Source organism: Nuphar pumila, chromosome 1, assembly GCF_984573655.1.
Source record: "Nuphar pumila chromosome 1, dmNupPumi1.hap1.1, whole genome shotgun sequence".
Lineage (NCBI taxonomy): Eukaryota > Viridiplantae > Streptophyta > Magnoliopsida > Nymphaeales > Nymphaeaceae > Nuphar > Nuphar pumila.
This window is the reverse complement of record NC_143249.1, coordinates 20,912,453-20,928,176: the sequence shown is the minus strand read 5'-3', so window position 1 is coordinate 20,928,176 and position 15,724 is coordinate 20,912,453. Positions and strand designations below refer to the sequence as shown.

General features: G+C 40.0%; 1 protein-coding gene and 1 pseudogene across 1 annotated transcript; both read right to left on the bottom strand.

The window, feature by feature from the left end:
- Nucleotides 1-306: 306 nt before the first annotated feature.
- Nucleotides 307-2,163, bottom strand: LOC149848283 (pentatricopeptide repeat-containing protein At3g09040, mitochondrial-like). The gene has a single exon (XM_090003852.1). The coding sequence runs from the start codon at nt 2,161-2,163 to the stop codon at nt 307-309; it is 1,857 nt and encodes a 618-aa protein (XP_089859978.1).
- An 8,637-nt stretch (nt 2,164-10,800) lies between these two features.
- Nucleotides 10,801-11,610, bottom strand: LOC149848282 (putative LRR receptor-like serine/threonine-protein kinase At4g37250 pseudogene; annotated as a pseudogene).
- Nucleotides 11,611-15,724: the final 4,114 nt, after the last annotated feature.

Sequence of the window (15,724 nt, the reverse complement as noted above, 5' to 3'; positions counted from 1 at the left end):
CCTCAGGTGAAGATTTATGCAATGTTTGAACCGTATGCCTGGCTGTAGGCTTCATGGCGGGATCAGTTCTGATATTTTTTTCCCAAGGCAATTCAATACTCAAAACATGATGATAGCCATTAGCCCTGTAGTTAAAATGGCAGAACACTTTTTTCGCCATAAATAGAAACTTTCTATTTTTTTTCTTGCCACAGAAAAAAGAATGTTTCTAGGACTCTGGTTTGGTAATCAGGAGTCAACTACTGATAGCACCATACTTGAGCAATAAGTTTCACTGATCTGCAGTTCAAAGGAATCTATTGTCCATCATTCTCCACGATGCTTCATGTTGTTACTAAGCACTACCAACAATTCATGTATCTCATCAATCTGGGGATGGCTTGGACTTGCACCAACAAAGCAGTGAACCCTGTTTCCAGCCTCAATCCAACTGAATCCTGGCTCCTTGATAACTTTCTTGTTCTTCATCAAGCTTCTAAATTCTGCAACCATATCCCACTTTCCACTTGCTGCGTATATGTTTGAAAGCACAACGTAAGCTTCCGAATTGCAGGGTTCCACTTCAAGAACACGTTTGGCTGCTGATGCCACAAACTCTGTATTGCCATACACCCTGCATGCACCAAGCAAGGTTCTCCATAGAGAGGCAGCTTGGTGGTTGACATGAATCTGCCTGGTGAATTTCTCAGCTTGATCAAGTTGGCCAGAGCGCGCTAAAAGGTCAATGATACACGTAAAATGCTCTGCCTGCGGTTCAATCCTGTAATGGCAAATCATCATTTCGAGTAACCTAAGGCCCTCACACAGCATGCCTGCATGCCTACATGCAGATAACAAAGAAATGCAGGTGATAGAATCTGGGATCACTCCACTCCTTTGCATCTTCTCAAAGACCAAAAGAGCTTCATTGCCTCTACCTTGTTTAGAGTATCCAGTTATCAAAGAGTTCCAGGACACAATGTCAGGCTCCTTTATTGTCCTAAACGTTGTTTCTGCATCTGCCATACAACCACACTCTGCAAAAAAACTGAGTATGGAATTCTGTACATGAATTCGTGACACAAAACCCAGTTTCAGCACTGCAGAGAGCAGTATGTTTCCCTGCAGCAATGCTGCTAAATTCCCACAACAACTGAAAACGGATGCAAAGGTGACACAATTGGGTCTCTCTCCACCACTTCCATCTTTCATCATCTCATAGAAAAGCTGCAGTGCTTCTTCTTCATGCCTCTGCTGTGTGTACCCGGAAATTATTGCAGTCCAGGAAACAATGTTCTTTCTGTTCATTGTCCGAAACACAAGGTTCGATTCAGAAAGCCTTCCCCACCTAGCATACATGGTAATCAGCGCATTCCCAACAGACAAAGCCAAGATAATTCCGGTATTTATAGCATAACCATGCAGCTGTTGGCCAGCATACATGTTCTCCAAACAATGTGTTGAAGAAATTAGGCTTGCCAATGTGTAAGAATCAACTCTTTGACCAATCGTTTGCATTTCCTTGAAGAAACAGATTGCTTCCACGTCTCTTCTGTTCTTAACAAAGCCAGATATGATTGAATTCCAGCAGATAACATCTCTTTCAGGCATTTCGTCAAACACCAATAATGCATCTTCGACATTTCCACATTCACAGTATAAGTTAAGAATGACACTCTGTATGTAGAGGTTAGGCAAGCAACCAAGTTTCAACGAGTGGGCATGAATTGCCTGGCCTAGTCCTAGTGCTCGGATGCTCGTGCATGAGCGCAATGCGCTAGATAAGCTGAATTCATCAAGTTTGGATCCAGCCAAGTGCATCCGGTGGAAAAAACCAATGGCTTCAATATGCTTATCATTTTGTTCATAGGCAGAAACCATGCTGTTGTGAGAGACATGATCCTTATTTGACATCTTAAGAAAGATGGCCTCAGCGTCTTCAACATCCCCGGATTTCGAATACATGGCAATGAGAGCATTCGCAACCAAGGTGTTCGAAGAGCAACCAATCTTGATGCAGAGAGAGTGGAGCTGTTCGCCATGTTCATAGGCCGACAACGAATCTGAGGAAGCACGGAGTAGGGATGCAAGGGTGGCAGGGCTTGGCAAACTTGTGTCTATCCTCCATGACCGGAGGAGGAGGTGGAGGGTGGGGTTGGTTGCATTTCTGTTGGGGAATTTCATCAATCACTTTGTATGGATGATGAACAGCAGCACAATTGCTAGAAAAAACGGGCCCCACAGCTTCTTTTCAGTGCCCATTTCATAGTTCTGGTTCTGGACTCTGGAGGCCAATCTGATAGCTTCGGAGAAAAAAGGCATTTGATTCCTCAGTGAAGGACAGAAACAGGCTTTCCGAGGAGGAGAGGAGCATATTGCCATTTTGATGGTAACATTGGTGGGTGTCGAAAGAAAAATGGTTGCATGACTACGGGTTCATGTTGAACAACAAGCCTCTATCTACTCAGCCACCACATTTCAAGCTAAAAACCCATCTCCCAAATGTCATCGATTAAGGCAAACAATATATAAAGCAGATTAGTTGACACTAAACAGAGCTTGCTAAGAGTTGCCAACTTCACCAAGCTGACGGGGCGTCATGAGTTCGAAACCCATAGAGGCGTGTCTTGCCACAAGATCGAAGCTGTTTAGACTCTCCGGCGGGCAGGAGAATCTCAAAGATTTTTTCAACAGGAGACCTGCCAGGGTGCGGCCAATGATGAGGTTTTTTTTGTTGGCCTAGCCAAAAGACTGAATGGAGCATGTTATGAGTTTGTGGATGTTGACCATACTCCATCCCCACCCATCACATAGTGTTATGTGATGGGCTTTTTGGTGCTCCTGGGACCAAAGGTTTTGGACTTAGGCTCAAAGTTTTGAACCAAGCCTAGATTCAGCCTGATAAGTAGTCAGGTTGGATATGCTTTGGACGCAGTTCTAATGGGGCTCAAGCTCGGTCTAAGCCGGGCTCAGTGAAGTCTCTCTCTCTCTCAAAACAATCACACACCTCTCTCTCTCTCTCTCAAAACAATCACACACACCTCTCTTTCTCTCTCTCACATCGGCATGCGTTGTGGGATCATCAAGGATACGACGGTGATCTCATTGGTAGACTCTCTTTGCCAACGCAAGAAGTTCCACCAGGCCAAACTCCTCCTCCAGAGCCTGTTGTTCCGCTCCCGCTCATCACCACAATTGAAATCCAGCTCCCGAACTCCTCACCCATTTGCCGCAGCTCGCTCCCATCACCACGCTTCCCACCTGTTCGATGAAATGTCTCCTAGTATTATCATCGCATCTCTTTCTTCCTACAATGCCATTATTCGATCCCTTTGCTCCAACGGTCTTGTTCATGACGCCCGTTCGCTACTGACTACCATGGTCAAATGTGGTTGCTCCCCAAACCCCAACTCTTTCACTCCCTTAATCAATGCCCGTCTTACGCCAGAGACTTCTTCAGATGCCTTCTATATCTTCGTGGACATGTTGAAATCGACTAGATACATTAGTCCTGATGTAGTTTTCCTTGCCCATGAATTGCTTTTTCTGTTGATTGATACATGTAATCCTAGTTTGACTATCGAACTCGTGGTTGCATTATATCGATGCAGGTACCCTCTGAATTTTGTTTATATGAGGTATATAGTGAGGTTTATGATGTTGAAGGGATTTGTTGATGAATGCATTTATTTGATTGAGGAGATGACAACTATGGGTTATTCTTTAGATGTTCGAATTTATCGTCTGGTGGTTGCCTCATTAGGAGCATGGGGAAGGGTAAAAGATGCAAAATTGATGTTTGGGAAGATGGGTGTGATTGATGAGTCTTATAAGACTGTTATATGCAATACATTGATCCATTCCTTATGTAAGGTTGGCCTTTTGGAAGAGGCTAGAGAAGTTTTTAGTTGGATGAGGGAGGGTGGAAGCGATCCTAATGTCGTGACTTACGGAACGTTGATTGATGGGTTTTGTGAATTTGGTAGAGTGGATGTTGCAGCATCTTTGCTCGATGAGATGATTAACAAGGGATGTATTCCAAATTGTGCTGTGTACACGGCGTATATAAAAGGCTTGTGTAAGTTGGGGATGGTGGATGGAGCATTTGAAGTGTTGAAGATTATGGAGGAATGTGGGTGCTTTCCAAGTCTTTATACTTATAATGTACTTCTATATGGGATTTGTAAATCTGAGAGAATTCTTGAAGTAGAGAAGATGATGGAGGAGATGAGAAGTAAGGGATTTGTTCCAAATATCTTCACTTATGAATCGGTAGTTGATGGTCTGCGGCAGGCAGGAAATGAGTGCTATTCAATAATTCTGTTTCAAAAGCTTGCTGAATTGTGGATTGGCGATTCAGAAGATTTAAGTGAAAGATTGTTGTTCGAGAGTTTTTCCTTAAGGAGAAAATAATAGTGTGTGCTTTGCTGGTGACCAAGGGTTGAAGATGTTGGTGATATCTGGGTTATGAAAGGGATACATTTTTATTTGGAAACGTTGGCAAAAGATTAGTTTCATAAAGCTAGTGAGTGAAACTTGGTGCATTCTAAATCGAAAGATACTTGCGTCTGACTTGGAGGACAATATGTTCCTTCTGGTTGGAGTCTGTCTAAAGGTGGTATTGGTTTATCCGAGGCTTACAGCTTTCAGATTAAATCTGCACAATGATGGAAGTTCCTACCAAATAGATAAGGAATCCAACATCATGTTTGCATCAATATCTTGTATGGTCAGAGTCACATGCCTATTCACGGAGTCTGATACATAAAGTAAGATACATACTGAATGCCGATTTTCTTTTATTTCTGATTGAGCATGAACAAAATCATGGGTTACATGCAGCTTCTCGCATCTCATTGATCACAACACTGCTGGCTTTGTTGCGACTGCTTTTTGCCACATATGTCTGCCCAATACCTGTCCAAACTCAGCTATGCAGCTTCTCCGGTAGAAACAGATGATAAAATTCTATTCAGATCACCGCAAAAATTGAACATGTGAGTTCTTCATCTAGACAGCCATGTAGATTGCCTCACAATATTTGTTTGTATAGAATGGAAGGCAGAATTATTATTTCACTTCTGATTTACTTTTATCAATAGCTGTGTCTGAAAAGCTGCAGAGAGAGCTTCTGGTTGTAGCATGAACATTGAAGATTCCTTGTATTTCTCAATCTGGATTCTGGAAGCTGCAGCTGGCACAAAATTATGAGGGTCTGTGAGAACCCTTCCCAAGCTAGCAGACATGATTTATTGGGTCAGTGTCCTTAATAAATCCAGCTTCTTACTACCATGTATTTTTGTTTTTCAGTGGAAGGAATAAACCAGTGTACTCGATTATTGGTGTCTCTTATCTTTCTGCATGTCATTGTAGATAGGAGACCAGTGGTGGTGAAATGTGAAGATGTTTTGGAAAAGTATGAGCTGTAAGGCCTTCAAACATGTTTTCTGGTCAGGCATGTCACATTCAAAATGGTTTTCTTTCTTTTGATTTATTCAGAGAAGTTTGTATGTCAAAATCTAACATTCAATGCAACATCATGAACAGGCGGCTGAGTTGCAAATGGTTATTTCATTTATACATTATTGTAATTTCATGGCAATTAAAAGATTTGCTTTGCAAGTGTAACGACCCCAACTCATCCCTGTTGAAAATTGATTTTTTTTTAAACAATTGCAGAAACAAACCCAGAGACCCGGGGTCTTACAGTTATAGCCACAATCCACGTCACAAGGGATCTTACATCACCATCATCCAAACCAAAATAACTTTATTCATCAATCAATAAAGTTTGAGAATAATAAGTAAAAGAATGTCAAATAAAGAAAAATATAGAGTCACTTTGTCCCAAAATAAATCGTCAAATAGTCACGCAGTCCTTGTAGCTCTCTATAACAGCTGGTCTCATCACTGGGCTTCAGAGGGTGTGAAAAACATAAATTATACGGTGTCAAAATAATAGATCCTGCGTAAAAATTCCTTTAATGAATCAAATAAGCAAGAAGAAGACAAATCAAATTCATGTAACATTTTTAGAGGAATACAACTACAACAAATTCATAATCCAATTAACCATCCATGCATTAGAGAACAAGCATCATGCAACATCAACATATCACAATGAAGAAAACAAATAAAGATGCATGATCTAATGCAGAACATGAGTATGCATTGATATCTATGCATATTCCTGTTTTGTATTAGATCATGCATCTTTATCTGTTCTCTTTATGTTGATGTTGCATGATGATTGTTCTCTAATGCATGAATGGTTAATTGAATTATGAGTTTGTTGGAGATGTATTTCTCTAAAAATGTTGCATGAATTTGATTTGTTTTCTTCTTGCTTATTTGATTCATTAAAAGAATTCATACGTAGGATCTATAATTCTGACACCGTATATTTTATGTTTTTTACAGCTTCTGAAGCCTAGTGATGAGACCAACTGTTCTAGAGAGCTACGAGGACTGCGTGACTATTTGACGATTTACTTTGGGACAGAGTGACTCTATATTTTTTTCTTTATTTGATATTCCTTTACTTATTGTTCTCAAACTTTATTGATTGATGAATAAAGTTATTTTGGTTTAGATGATGGTGGTGTAAGATTCCTTATGGCGTAGATTGTGGTTGACTGTAAGGCCTCAGGCCTCTGAGTTTGTTTCCGTCATTGTTTAAAAAAATCACTTTTCAACGGAGATGAGTTGGGGTCGTTACAAGTTTGGTATCAGAGTACAATATAAAATCGTATATTTTAACCATTTTTTGAGTACCAAAATTTTCTTTTTGGTAGTTGAGCCTTGTCCAAAATGTCAGAACGTCACGACTCATACTCTGGAGCAGTCTCCATCACTGGTAAGGGCTGTCTGATATTTTCTTTACTAATATGAATTTGTTTAGATTTCATATGATAGACTGGGAGAATAACTTAATTCAATTCTTTTTTGTGTAAATTAGGAATTTGATGTGATTGTATTTTTGTATTTGTAGGGGGATCAATCCTGAGGGGTAGGTTTGATCAGAGTATGAACTTTCTAATAAATCTTGCTCGTATGATGTTTGATTCAGGTGTTATCCACACCTATTCAGTACGTTCTAATTTCGTGAACGAAATTAGTTTAAGGGGGTAGGCATGTAATGTCATGTGTTTTTATACTTAGTTAAATTTAGAGATTTCTGAAATTTGGTAGAACCCTCGATATTAGGATGTGATATTTGAGTATGGTCTTGGTCCAGGTCTCATTGACAATACCTAAACGCGCCAAACAAGACATGATAAAAACTTCTATTTTCAACCTTTACAATCAAGCAAAATTCGGGTTAAATTTAGGTGAATTTCAGAGGCGAAATTTGAATTATATACTGTTAGATACACCTCGAAGTTTTGAATTCAATGATATTTTACTTTTCTGAATTCGGGCTAAGTTGGTTCGAAAATCACACTTTTTAAAAAAAAGCCCGTCTCGATGGGATCGGGTCTGGATCGGATCAGACTAGATTTAATCTAAATTAATATGGATCTGGACTCAATCCAAGCCCCATATTAATTAGGATCTGTTCCAACTTAGGATCCAAATGGATTTGGATCTTGGATCCAGATCCAGAATCTAGATCCAATGAAAATAAAGCTTCAAATTTAAAATACAAGTTTAAATTAAAGAAATGCAAGGTTTAAAAGACTCCCAAAGGGATAAAGTAGCCTCTAGAATTTTTTGAAAATTTATTAAATAATAAATAATAAATATTTAATCATTTTAATATAAAAATTAATGAATTCCGAAATTTATTGGAAAGAGTGAAGCTAGGGTTTCTAGAGGCCCGCCACCCTCTAGAAGGGCCCATAATTGTTATGAGAAAAAAAGAATAGTAAGTAAACAAGATAAAGAAAAACTGAAAGGAGTTTTGGAAAGTCAACAAAGGAAAATTTTAAGAGATTAAGAAAGGGAGTTGGAGATAGGCTCCCATATGGGAAATTCTATCTCCATCCCCTATTAAAAGACCCTAGAAGGGGGGGAGGGGGGTCACCTTCTAGGAGTCTCATTATAAAAGCTTCAAAAAAGAAAGAAAGAAAGCAAAGAGAGAGAGAGAGGAGGAAAAGAAAAGGAGAGGAAGAAAAAGGAGGAGATCTACCTTCTTCTCCGGTTGTCCGACAATTTTTCAGTCTCTCTCGATTTCCAAACAAGGTACGGGTTTTTCTTTTAATTCGAACGGGGAAAAAGAATATAAATCAGATTTAGGCAATATTTTTTAAGGAATCCATGAATCTGATTCGGCTATGTATGTTCAACTTATGAAAAATTGATATATGCATAAAAAAAAAGAAGACAAAAGAATATATTATATATGTTCTTAACTTCGGATCTGCCATATTTACGGGTGGACAGATCTGGACACATCTAAATGCTCATAGTTAAGTTCAGATTTACATGTTAAAATGCTCACATTTATGACCTGAATTACATAAGTTAAAAGTACAGATTTTATACATGTTAAATGTTAGATTTATATATGTGTAATATGCAGATTTGTATGTCTATACACAGATTTTGTATGTTTATAACTGGACTGTTATGCACATTTGCATATGTGCATTGGAATGTATTCATGTGACTGCCAATGTTGTCTCGTGTGCGGGCAGCAGGGCTTGGACTCGGTGGGTATGTGTTGTACCTCGAGCTTGCCCAAGATGACAAAACGAATTGTTGGTTATACATGCTTATGGCATTTAATATGTTGTTTACATACATATGCATATAAGAAAAATGAGAATCCTGAAGGTTACATTGTAGTTGCACTAGCATGATCACATGCATGTTTGCATATTGTGCATGAGATGAATCATGAAAATAAAGATTTATTTTGCAATCATGTGATCATATGCATATGTGAAATAATTATACACGTACATTCTCATTGTGGTTGCATGAATGTGCATTTGTGAGCATGATGAATGATGTTATATGTGCATGCTCATTGTGGTATTTGCATAAGGTGCATCAATGGTCAAAAGTGAATTGATGTAGGCTGTGTGGGCCGCGAGCAAGTGTTGCTCTACGTTTTGTTATATGCATCGCAAAAATCAATTTGACATTATTTGAATTAATTGCATTGTTCTATATTATAATGGGTCGAGGTTCCTTATGGTGTTTTGCATGTTGATTTGCAAAACAAATATTGTTGTGGGGTTTTGCATGCTGATTTGCAAAATGAATTTTGGTGTTGTGTTTTACATCCTGAATTGCAAAACGAATGTTGAGAAATAAATATTTCTTTTGATAAAAAGAGAAAAACATTATAATTAATGCTTTTTCCTGGATGTCCCTTCAGTAGTGTGGGAATCCTGTACTTCGGTTTTTGGGAACCGTGAAGATACTAAAAGTCCGTGTGCATTTGTGCTCATAAACCCAATTAGGTGGTTTACCTCTCGACTACGGTTTTAGGAAAATTCCACCACTTTGCCTGGGGGTGGTGTATAGACATAACTGTTGTTATTGGTATACCAAAAAAGTGGTATTAGTGAATGCTAATTTCTCTAGTGTCCCGACATTAGATGTTGAATTCTAATGTTCCGATAGATGGTGTTGATTTCTGATATCGGTCGAGGGTCAAGTGTAAAACCCAATAATAAAATACAAATTGTGTGTTAAGATACAACTGGAGACCTAACTTGAACTCGAGAATTGTTCTGCATGTTTTTAAGTATCCGCGTGTTTTAATGAAAAGTGAAAATAAAATTTTGTGCATTTAATAGGAACATGCATACAAAAGAAAACTCTGATAAAAGATAATAAGTTACTCATACATGTGCATAGATATCATGCATCTTTATCTGTTATCTTCATTGTGATATGTTGATGTTGCATGATGATTGTTCTTTAATGCATGAATGGTTAATTGGATTATGAGTTTGTTGTAGATGTATTTCTTTAAAAATATTTCATGAATTTGATTTGTATTCTTCTTGCTTATTTGATTCATTAGAGGAATTTGTATGCAGGATATATGATTCTGACACCGTATATTTTATGTTTTTCACAACGTCTGAAGCCTAGTGATGAGACCATCTGCTATAAAGAGCTACGAGGACTGCGTGACTATTTGATGATTTATTTTGGGACAAAGTGACTCTATATTTTGCTTTATTTAACATTCCTTTACTTATTGTTCTCCAAATTTATTGATTGATGAATAAAGTTATTTTGGTTTGGATGATGGTGGTGTAAGATCCCTTGTGGCGTGGATTGTGGTTATGACTGTAAGGCCTTGGGTCTCTAGGTTTGTTTTCGCCATTGTTTAAAAAAAATAATAAAAATATTTTCACTTTTCAACGGGGATGAGTTGGGGTCGTTAGAGCAAGTATACATCACTTATTCCAAATGTGGTTTGGTATTTCTTTTTACCTTTCTAAATTCTAGTTATTATTCGTTTCACTAATTTTGACTAAATTCACCTTCATTCATCATGACAATGGAGACAGTCAAAAGCCTGTTGTCCTTTGTCATGACACAAAGCGAGCTCTAGTTCTGAAACTATATGAGCTCTAGTTTTCTCCAACAATGAGTCATTTGGATTTGTTATTTATTAAGAGTGACACATTTTAGCAGTGTTGTGAGAGGCATATGCCTCAATACCTGAAGCGTACGCCTCAGAGGCGAAGCGCACACTCAAGGTATTGAGGCGTTGCAGTGAAGCGTTTCAGGCTTGAAACACACGCTTCACTCATGTGAAGCGCACGCCTCAAGTCGAAACGCACTTCGCTTCTGAGGCGCGCGCATCATGTTGAATGTCGTCTCTGATTCTCGATTCTGTTTCGAAAGAGATCAGAAGAGGTGAAATTGTTGCAGTGAGGAAGCGATGGCGTTGTAGACGATGCTCGTTCCGCTCGCGCCCAGGATGTAGGCCGAAGCCTTGAGCAGCCGCTCCAGCTCCAGCTCCGGCGGCTCGACGTCCACCAACACCAGGCGTCCCGGTTTCTGATCCCGCGGCTCTTCCTCCGATTCCGAGACGGAGCTCGAGCTATCTGAGACGTCGTCGTCGCCTCTCCCTTTCCGGCTGGCTCGCAGGCACGACCATCTCCCGGCGTCTTCATTCTTCTTCCGGTCTCCGAAAATTTCTGCCACGGCCGCTGCATCGGCCTTCTTTCTCTTCACCTGGTACCGGTAGATGAAGACCATAGACACGAGGCTCAAAGCCGCGAAGTTTCCGGCGATAGTTCCGGGAGTCAGGCCGTCTCTCCTCTGCTGCGGCTTCTCTGGCTGAGGGCTCCCGTTCTTCGTCGGTTGCTCCGACAGGCTCTTAGGTATGGCCGCGATCGCCGGCGGCGACGTCGTGGTGTTCGACGGCGGGTTGGAGAGAGTCGCCGGGACGCTGCAGAGGCTCTTAAGCGGGCCGCCGCAGAGGCCCGGGTTCCCGAAGAAGCACTGCGGCTTCTGGTTCAGGAACGCCCCGACCTCCGGCACCGGCCCAGAGAAGTTGTTGTAGGAGAGGTCGAGCGTCGCGTTCTGCGGGATGCTCCGGCCGATCTCCGGCGGTATCGGGCCGGAGAACCTGTTGGACGAGAGGTTGAGGTACCGTACGGTCCCGATCTCCGACGGCAACGAACCATTGAGCAGGTTCGACGACAGATCCATGGCCTCCAGGAGTTGGGAATTGGTCCCGAAACTCAGCGGAATCTCGCCGGAAAAGTAATTATTACTCAACGAGAGGAAGCACAACGAGGGAGCGGTGGTGAAATTGTCTACCGGTTTATTTACATGCTTCAAAGAAGAAATTGTCTATTTATTTTTTTACTTATCTTTTTTGGAGCTGTTGGATCGCTTGGCCGGAGGGTTTCCGGCAGTGGAGCACTTGCGCTTGAGGGTGAGTTCCAGTGGTTCTTGATGGATTTGGAACTTAATTGATCTTGTGAGGACACAATTTATTTTATATTGTCATTTATTATTTATTATTAGTTTTTATTTAAAATTTTCATTATTTTATTAATATTATATATTTTATTATTTTGATCATGAAGCTTACGCTTCAACGCCTCGAGGCTTACACCTCGCTTCATAACAGGCTCAACGCCTCACTTCACCTCATCGCATTTAACAACCTTGCATTTTAGCTTTTCTCTGCTTTAATGTCGGTGGATGTGTTATTAAGTCCATTGACTTTTAGTGAACTAATTTCATCTTACATAGAATAGTTGAGTCCAATAGTATGCCTAGGAAAAGTTTGTGCTTTTATCTCATTCAGTCTGTTGCCAGTGGACAGTTGGGAGCTTTCATGTAATCTTGCATAGTCTTGTCTTGTGTACTTAAATTATGAAAGTGTTGGAAACTTGTTTATGTAGTTGGTTGAGATGATTTCTCATTGTTTTTAATGCATTTTCCACCCACTTTCAAAATTACTCTTTTCTTTTGCAAGACCTTTTTTTCTCGAATTTGATGCACTGATGACTGAACTGCTGAATGTCTTATTTTTTAGCAACAAATTCTACATTCTGTCATATAATTCTTTCAGGTTCAGGAATTTTTTGGTTCTATTAAGCCAACGGTCTTTAGGATTGGCAAGACCCTGAAATCAATTATGACAACACATTTATCCCTCCATCACTTTGGCCTTCTAGGGCACAAATCAAACAATCCTTCAATTCAAATGCTCTCTTTCTGCTATCAAGTCTTCCCCATCAGAGCACCAATTGCCTCCCTATCTGGTCCTTGTTGTGACCAATTTAGCAAATAAGTGATCTGTTTCTGTTTTTTCACAGCCATTTGTAGGTTTCTTCTTGAAACACCTTGCAGATGTTGAGTTTATGTGAGAAAAATAAAATAAGCTTTAAACAAATTAAACAAGCTCTTAGAGGAGTAGAACGTGGGTTTGCAACAAAATTTGTTGCAACATGTCTTTGAAATTGAAATTTTAACTTGAATTGTTTCATTAAAACACACACATCTGGAGGTGTGCATAAAAAATCAAAGAACCTCATGTTAGGGGGGTTTCTTTTGTTTTCTTCCATACAAAGATGTCAAATTTTAGATTAACAAGATGTCAAGAACATCAGCTACAATCATCCTTCTCTCCTATTTAATGACAAACAAAACCATGAAAAGAAATTTACAGAGTGAACCTTATATGTCCTTCATTTGAATGAAGAAACTAACCTAAAACTGTTAACAAGTGAATATTAAGGAAGATCCAAAATTATTGATGACCCAAGCTGCACGTGTATGTTATTCTTGCCCGTCAGCTCAATCAAAACAGAGCAACAATCAGTTAGCCAAGTAGAAAACCAGGTGCAACTATGCATTATGTAAAAATGTGTGTGTGTGATACCTCACCTATTTATTTTTTTTCTGTTAAGTGCACTTACAAACACCTCAATGAAAGCTTTATTGTGGTGTATAATAATGTCTACTGTCAAGAATAACCACTAGAATAAATCTAGCCAACCCCTTGCTTCTAATTTTCAATTTTTTACATATTGGTTATTTGGTTACCGGTCATGATTATGGAGGCAACGTAGGGGGGGGATTGGAAGAGTAATAGAAGCATTCCAGCCAGCATACCTTTTTTTGAGCAAAGAATTTGAGTTAATTTAGGCACTGTATATGTATTTTATTCTTTTGACAGTCAAGCTGAGGGATGACTCCCATTCTATTTGAATGCGAGACCCCTTGGTTGTGATAGTGTCACGTAATGATCCAGCTATCTCATTCAACCCTCTATATTTACATGTTTCATATGAAAAATTAGTTACTGGTCTTAGCTTATGAAGAGAGAGCCCAATCTCGTTTAGCTGTGGAGTTTTGAACTCCAGGTAAACCTTTCCCTACCTGGTTTCCAGCAGCCTGTGGGATATTTCATCTTGTTGTCCTTTATTTTATCTAGTACTTCCAAGTTCCTTTTAAATTGAAGTTATTATGGTTAGATGACCACTCGGAACTGTTTCTGTTATACATTTTCTTTTTCAATATTGTGAAGTAATACAGGAAATATAATTTAGCTGTATGAATCGTTCTCTAGTACAAGTTCAAAACCCTCAACCTGGCCCTCATTCGAAAATAGTAATAATCTGTATTGCTTAAACCAATATGTAGAATATGCTCATACGAAAAGCACCCTCGTTTATCATGTGAAATATGAACTAAGGCTGTTTGAGAGCCTTGAATCAGAGGTGTGTTATGGCTTCCCCGAGTGCTCTCATGCCGTCTGTTATTTGGAAGAAGTGATGTTGCTGAAACACTGCATTGTGAATGTACTTGGCAGCCCCAACATCATTCATAACAGGATGTTTTCGGCTGCAGCTCCATCCTCCAGCCAAAATTTGGCAAAACCATATTTTGACAACACATGGAAATGGTGTTTCCGTGTCAATGTAGGGCTCGCAAACAGAGCTTAATTGAAATTATTTATGGTGGAAAATTAATGTATTTTTGGACTCGGGAAAATGTGCCAGATCCCACTTTTCATCACTGCTGGAGTTCTTGATCATTGTCCGTAACTGGTGCTGCTCACTCCACAAAATGGATGCTTAACATGATTTCAAGTTATCATTTCTGTATATGTTAATTTTTTTTCCGGATGTTATGTATATGTTAATTTGAGTTCTCTTTTGTTTACTCTTTCTTTCCTCCCTCCGCGAGTCTGTAGATGACTCGCAGGAGAAAGCTGCTCGGGGACAAAGTGATCGCCCCATGGGCGTTGTCCCACGATTGATAACACTTAGGGGCTGCTTCATCCCTGCCCTTGCATTTTCAACATTTAAGAAAAAAAAGTGTTCTAGAAAAGTGAGTTGGACCTTGAGGGGTCCAGAACTACTGCTGCTCGGCATGTGATGATCAGCCTTGTTCTTTCAATCAAATGCCCCCCTAAAGTGAAGAACCTTAGCAGGGGGTGACATGCCGTTTTTCCTCTGGAAAGGGGTGCTTTCAAGAAGCGTGAACACAGGTGGTGCATGGCTGTTGTCAGCTCGTGGCATAAGGTGTTGGGTTAATTCCTGCAACAAGCGCAACCCTAGTGTTTGGTTGCCAGAATGGAGTTTGGAATTAAGGGTGCATTTGACGTGTGGTTCTTCGACTTGCATTCCACCAAAGTGGCATGCAGGTTCAACTTGTGTCCCACTTTGGCAAGGACAACCATGTCCTGCATTTGACGTGTGGACACAACAGTTCTTGGGCTGTTGCATTCCACCAAAGTGGCATGTACATGTAGGTTCAACTTGTGTCCCACTTTGGCGAGGACAACTGTGGGACATGGGGTCCATGTGAGCGGGGTGAATGCGTCCTGCCTTTCAAACGCTACCTAACTGAATCAAGTCCCAGTGAGCTTTAGATCCTTATGTACATACAAAGAAAGCCTTACATGGTATAACCGGGAGAGTCCAATTCTAGCTTACTAGAGTGGAGTTGTGGGCATCCACTTGGTGCATAGACTTTCATGTTAAGATTAGCTGTGGTTCAAGTTGGGGTGTTTGTCTTAACAACTGAGAACTAATTACAGGTAAGGTTGTAAATGGTTTGGGTTCTGGTCGCGGATACCTGTTGGGCTGATTTAATAGAGAATGTTGTACGTGGTTACTAATGGGACTCAGATCTGGTTGAAGTACTTTTACATCTGAATTCGAATATTAATCCAAGTCTGGCTCAAAATCCAATAAAATCCTGTCTGATTAAGCGTCAATGCATTGGATTACATTATATGGTCTAGTGGATCCAGGTTTGGAAGAGGCGCTTATCATGTGAGTCAGACTGGCTCCGAATC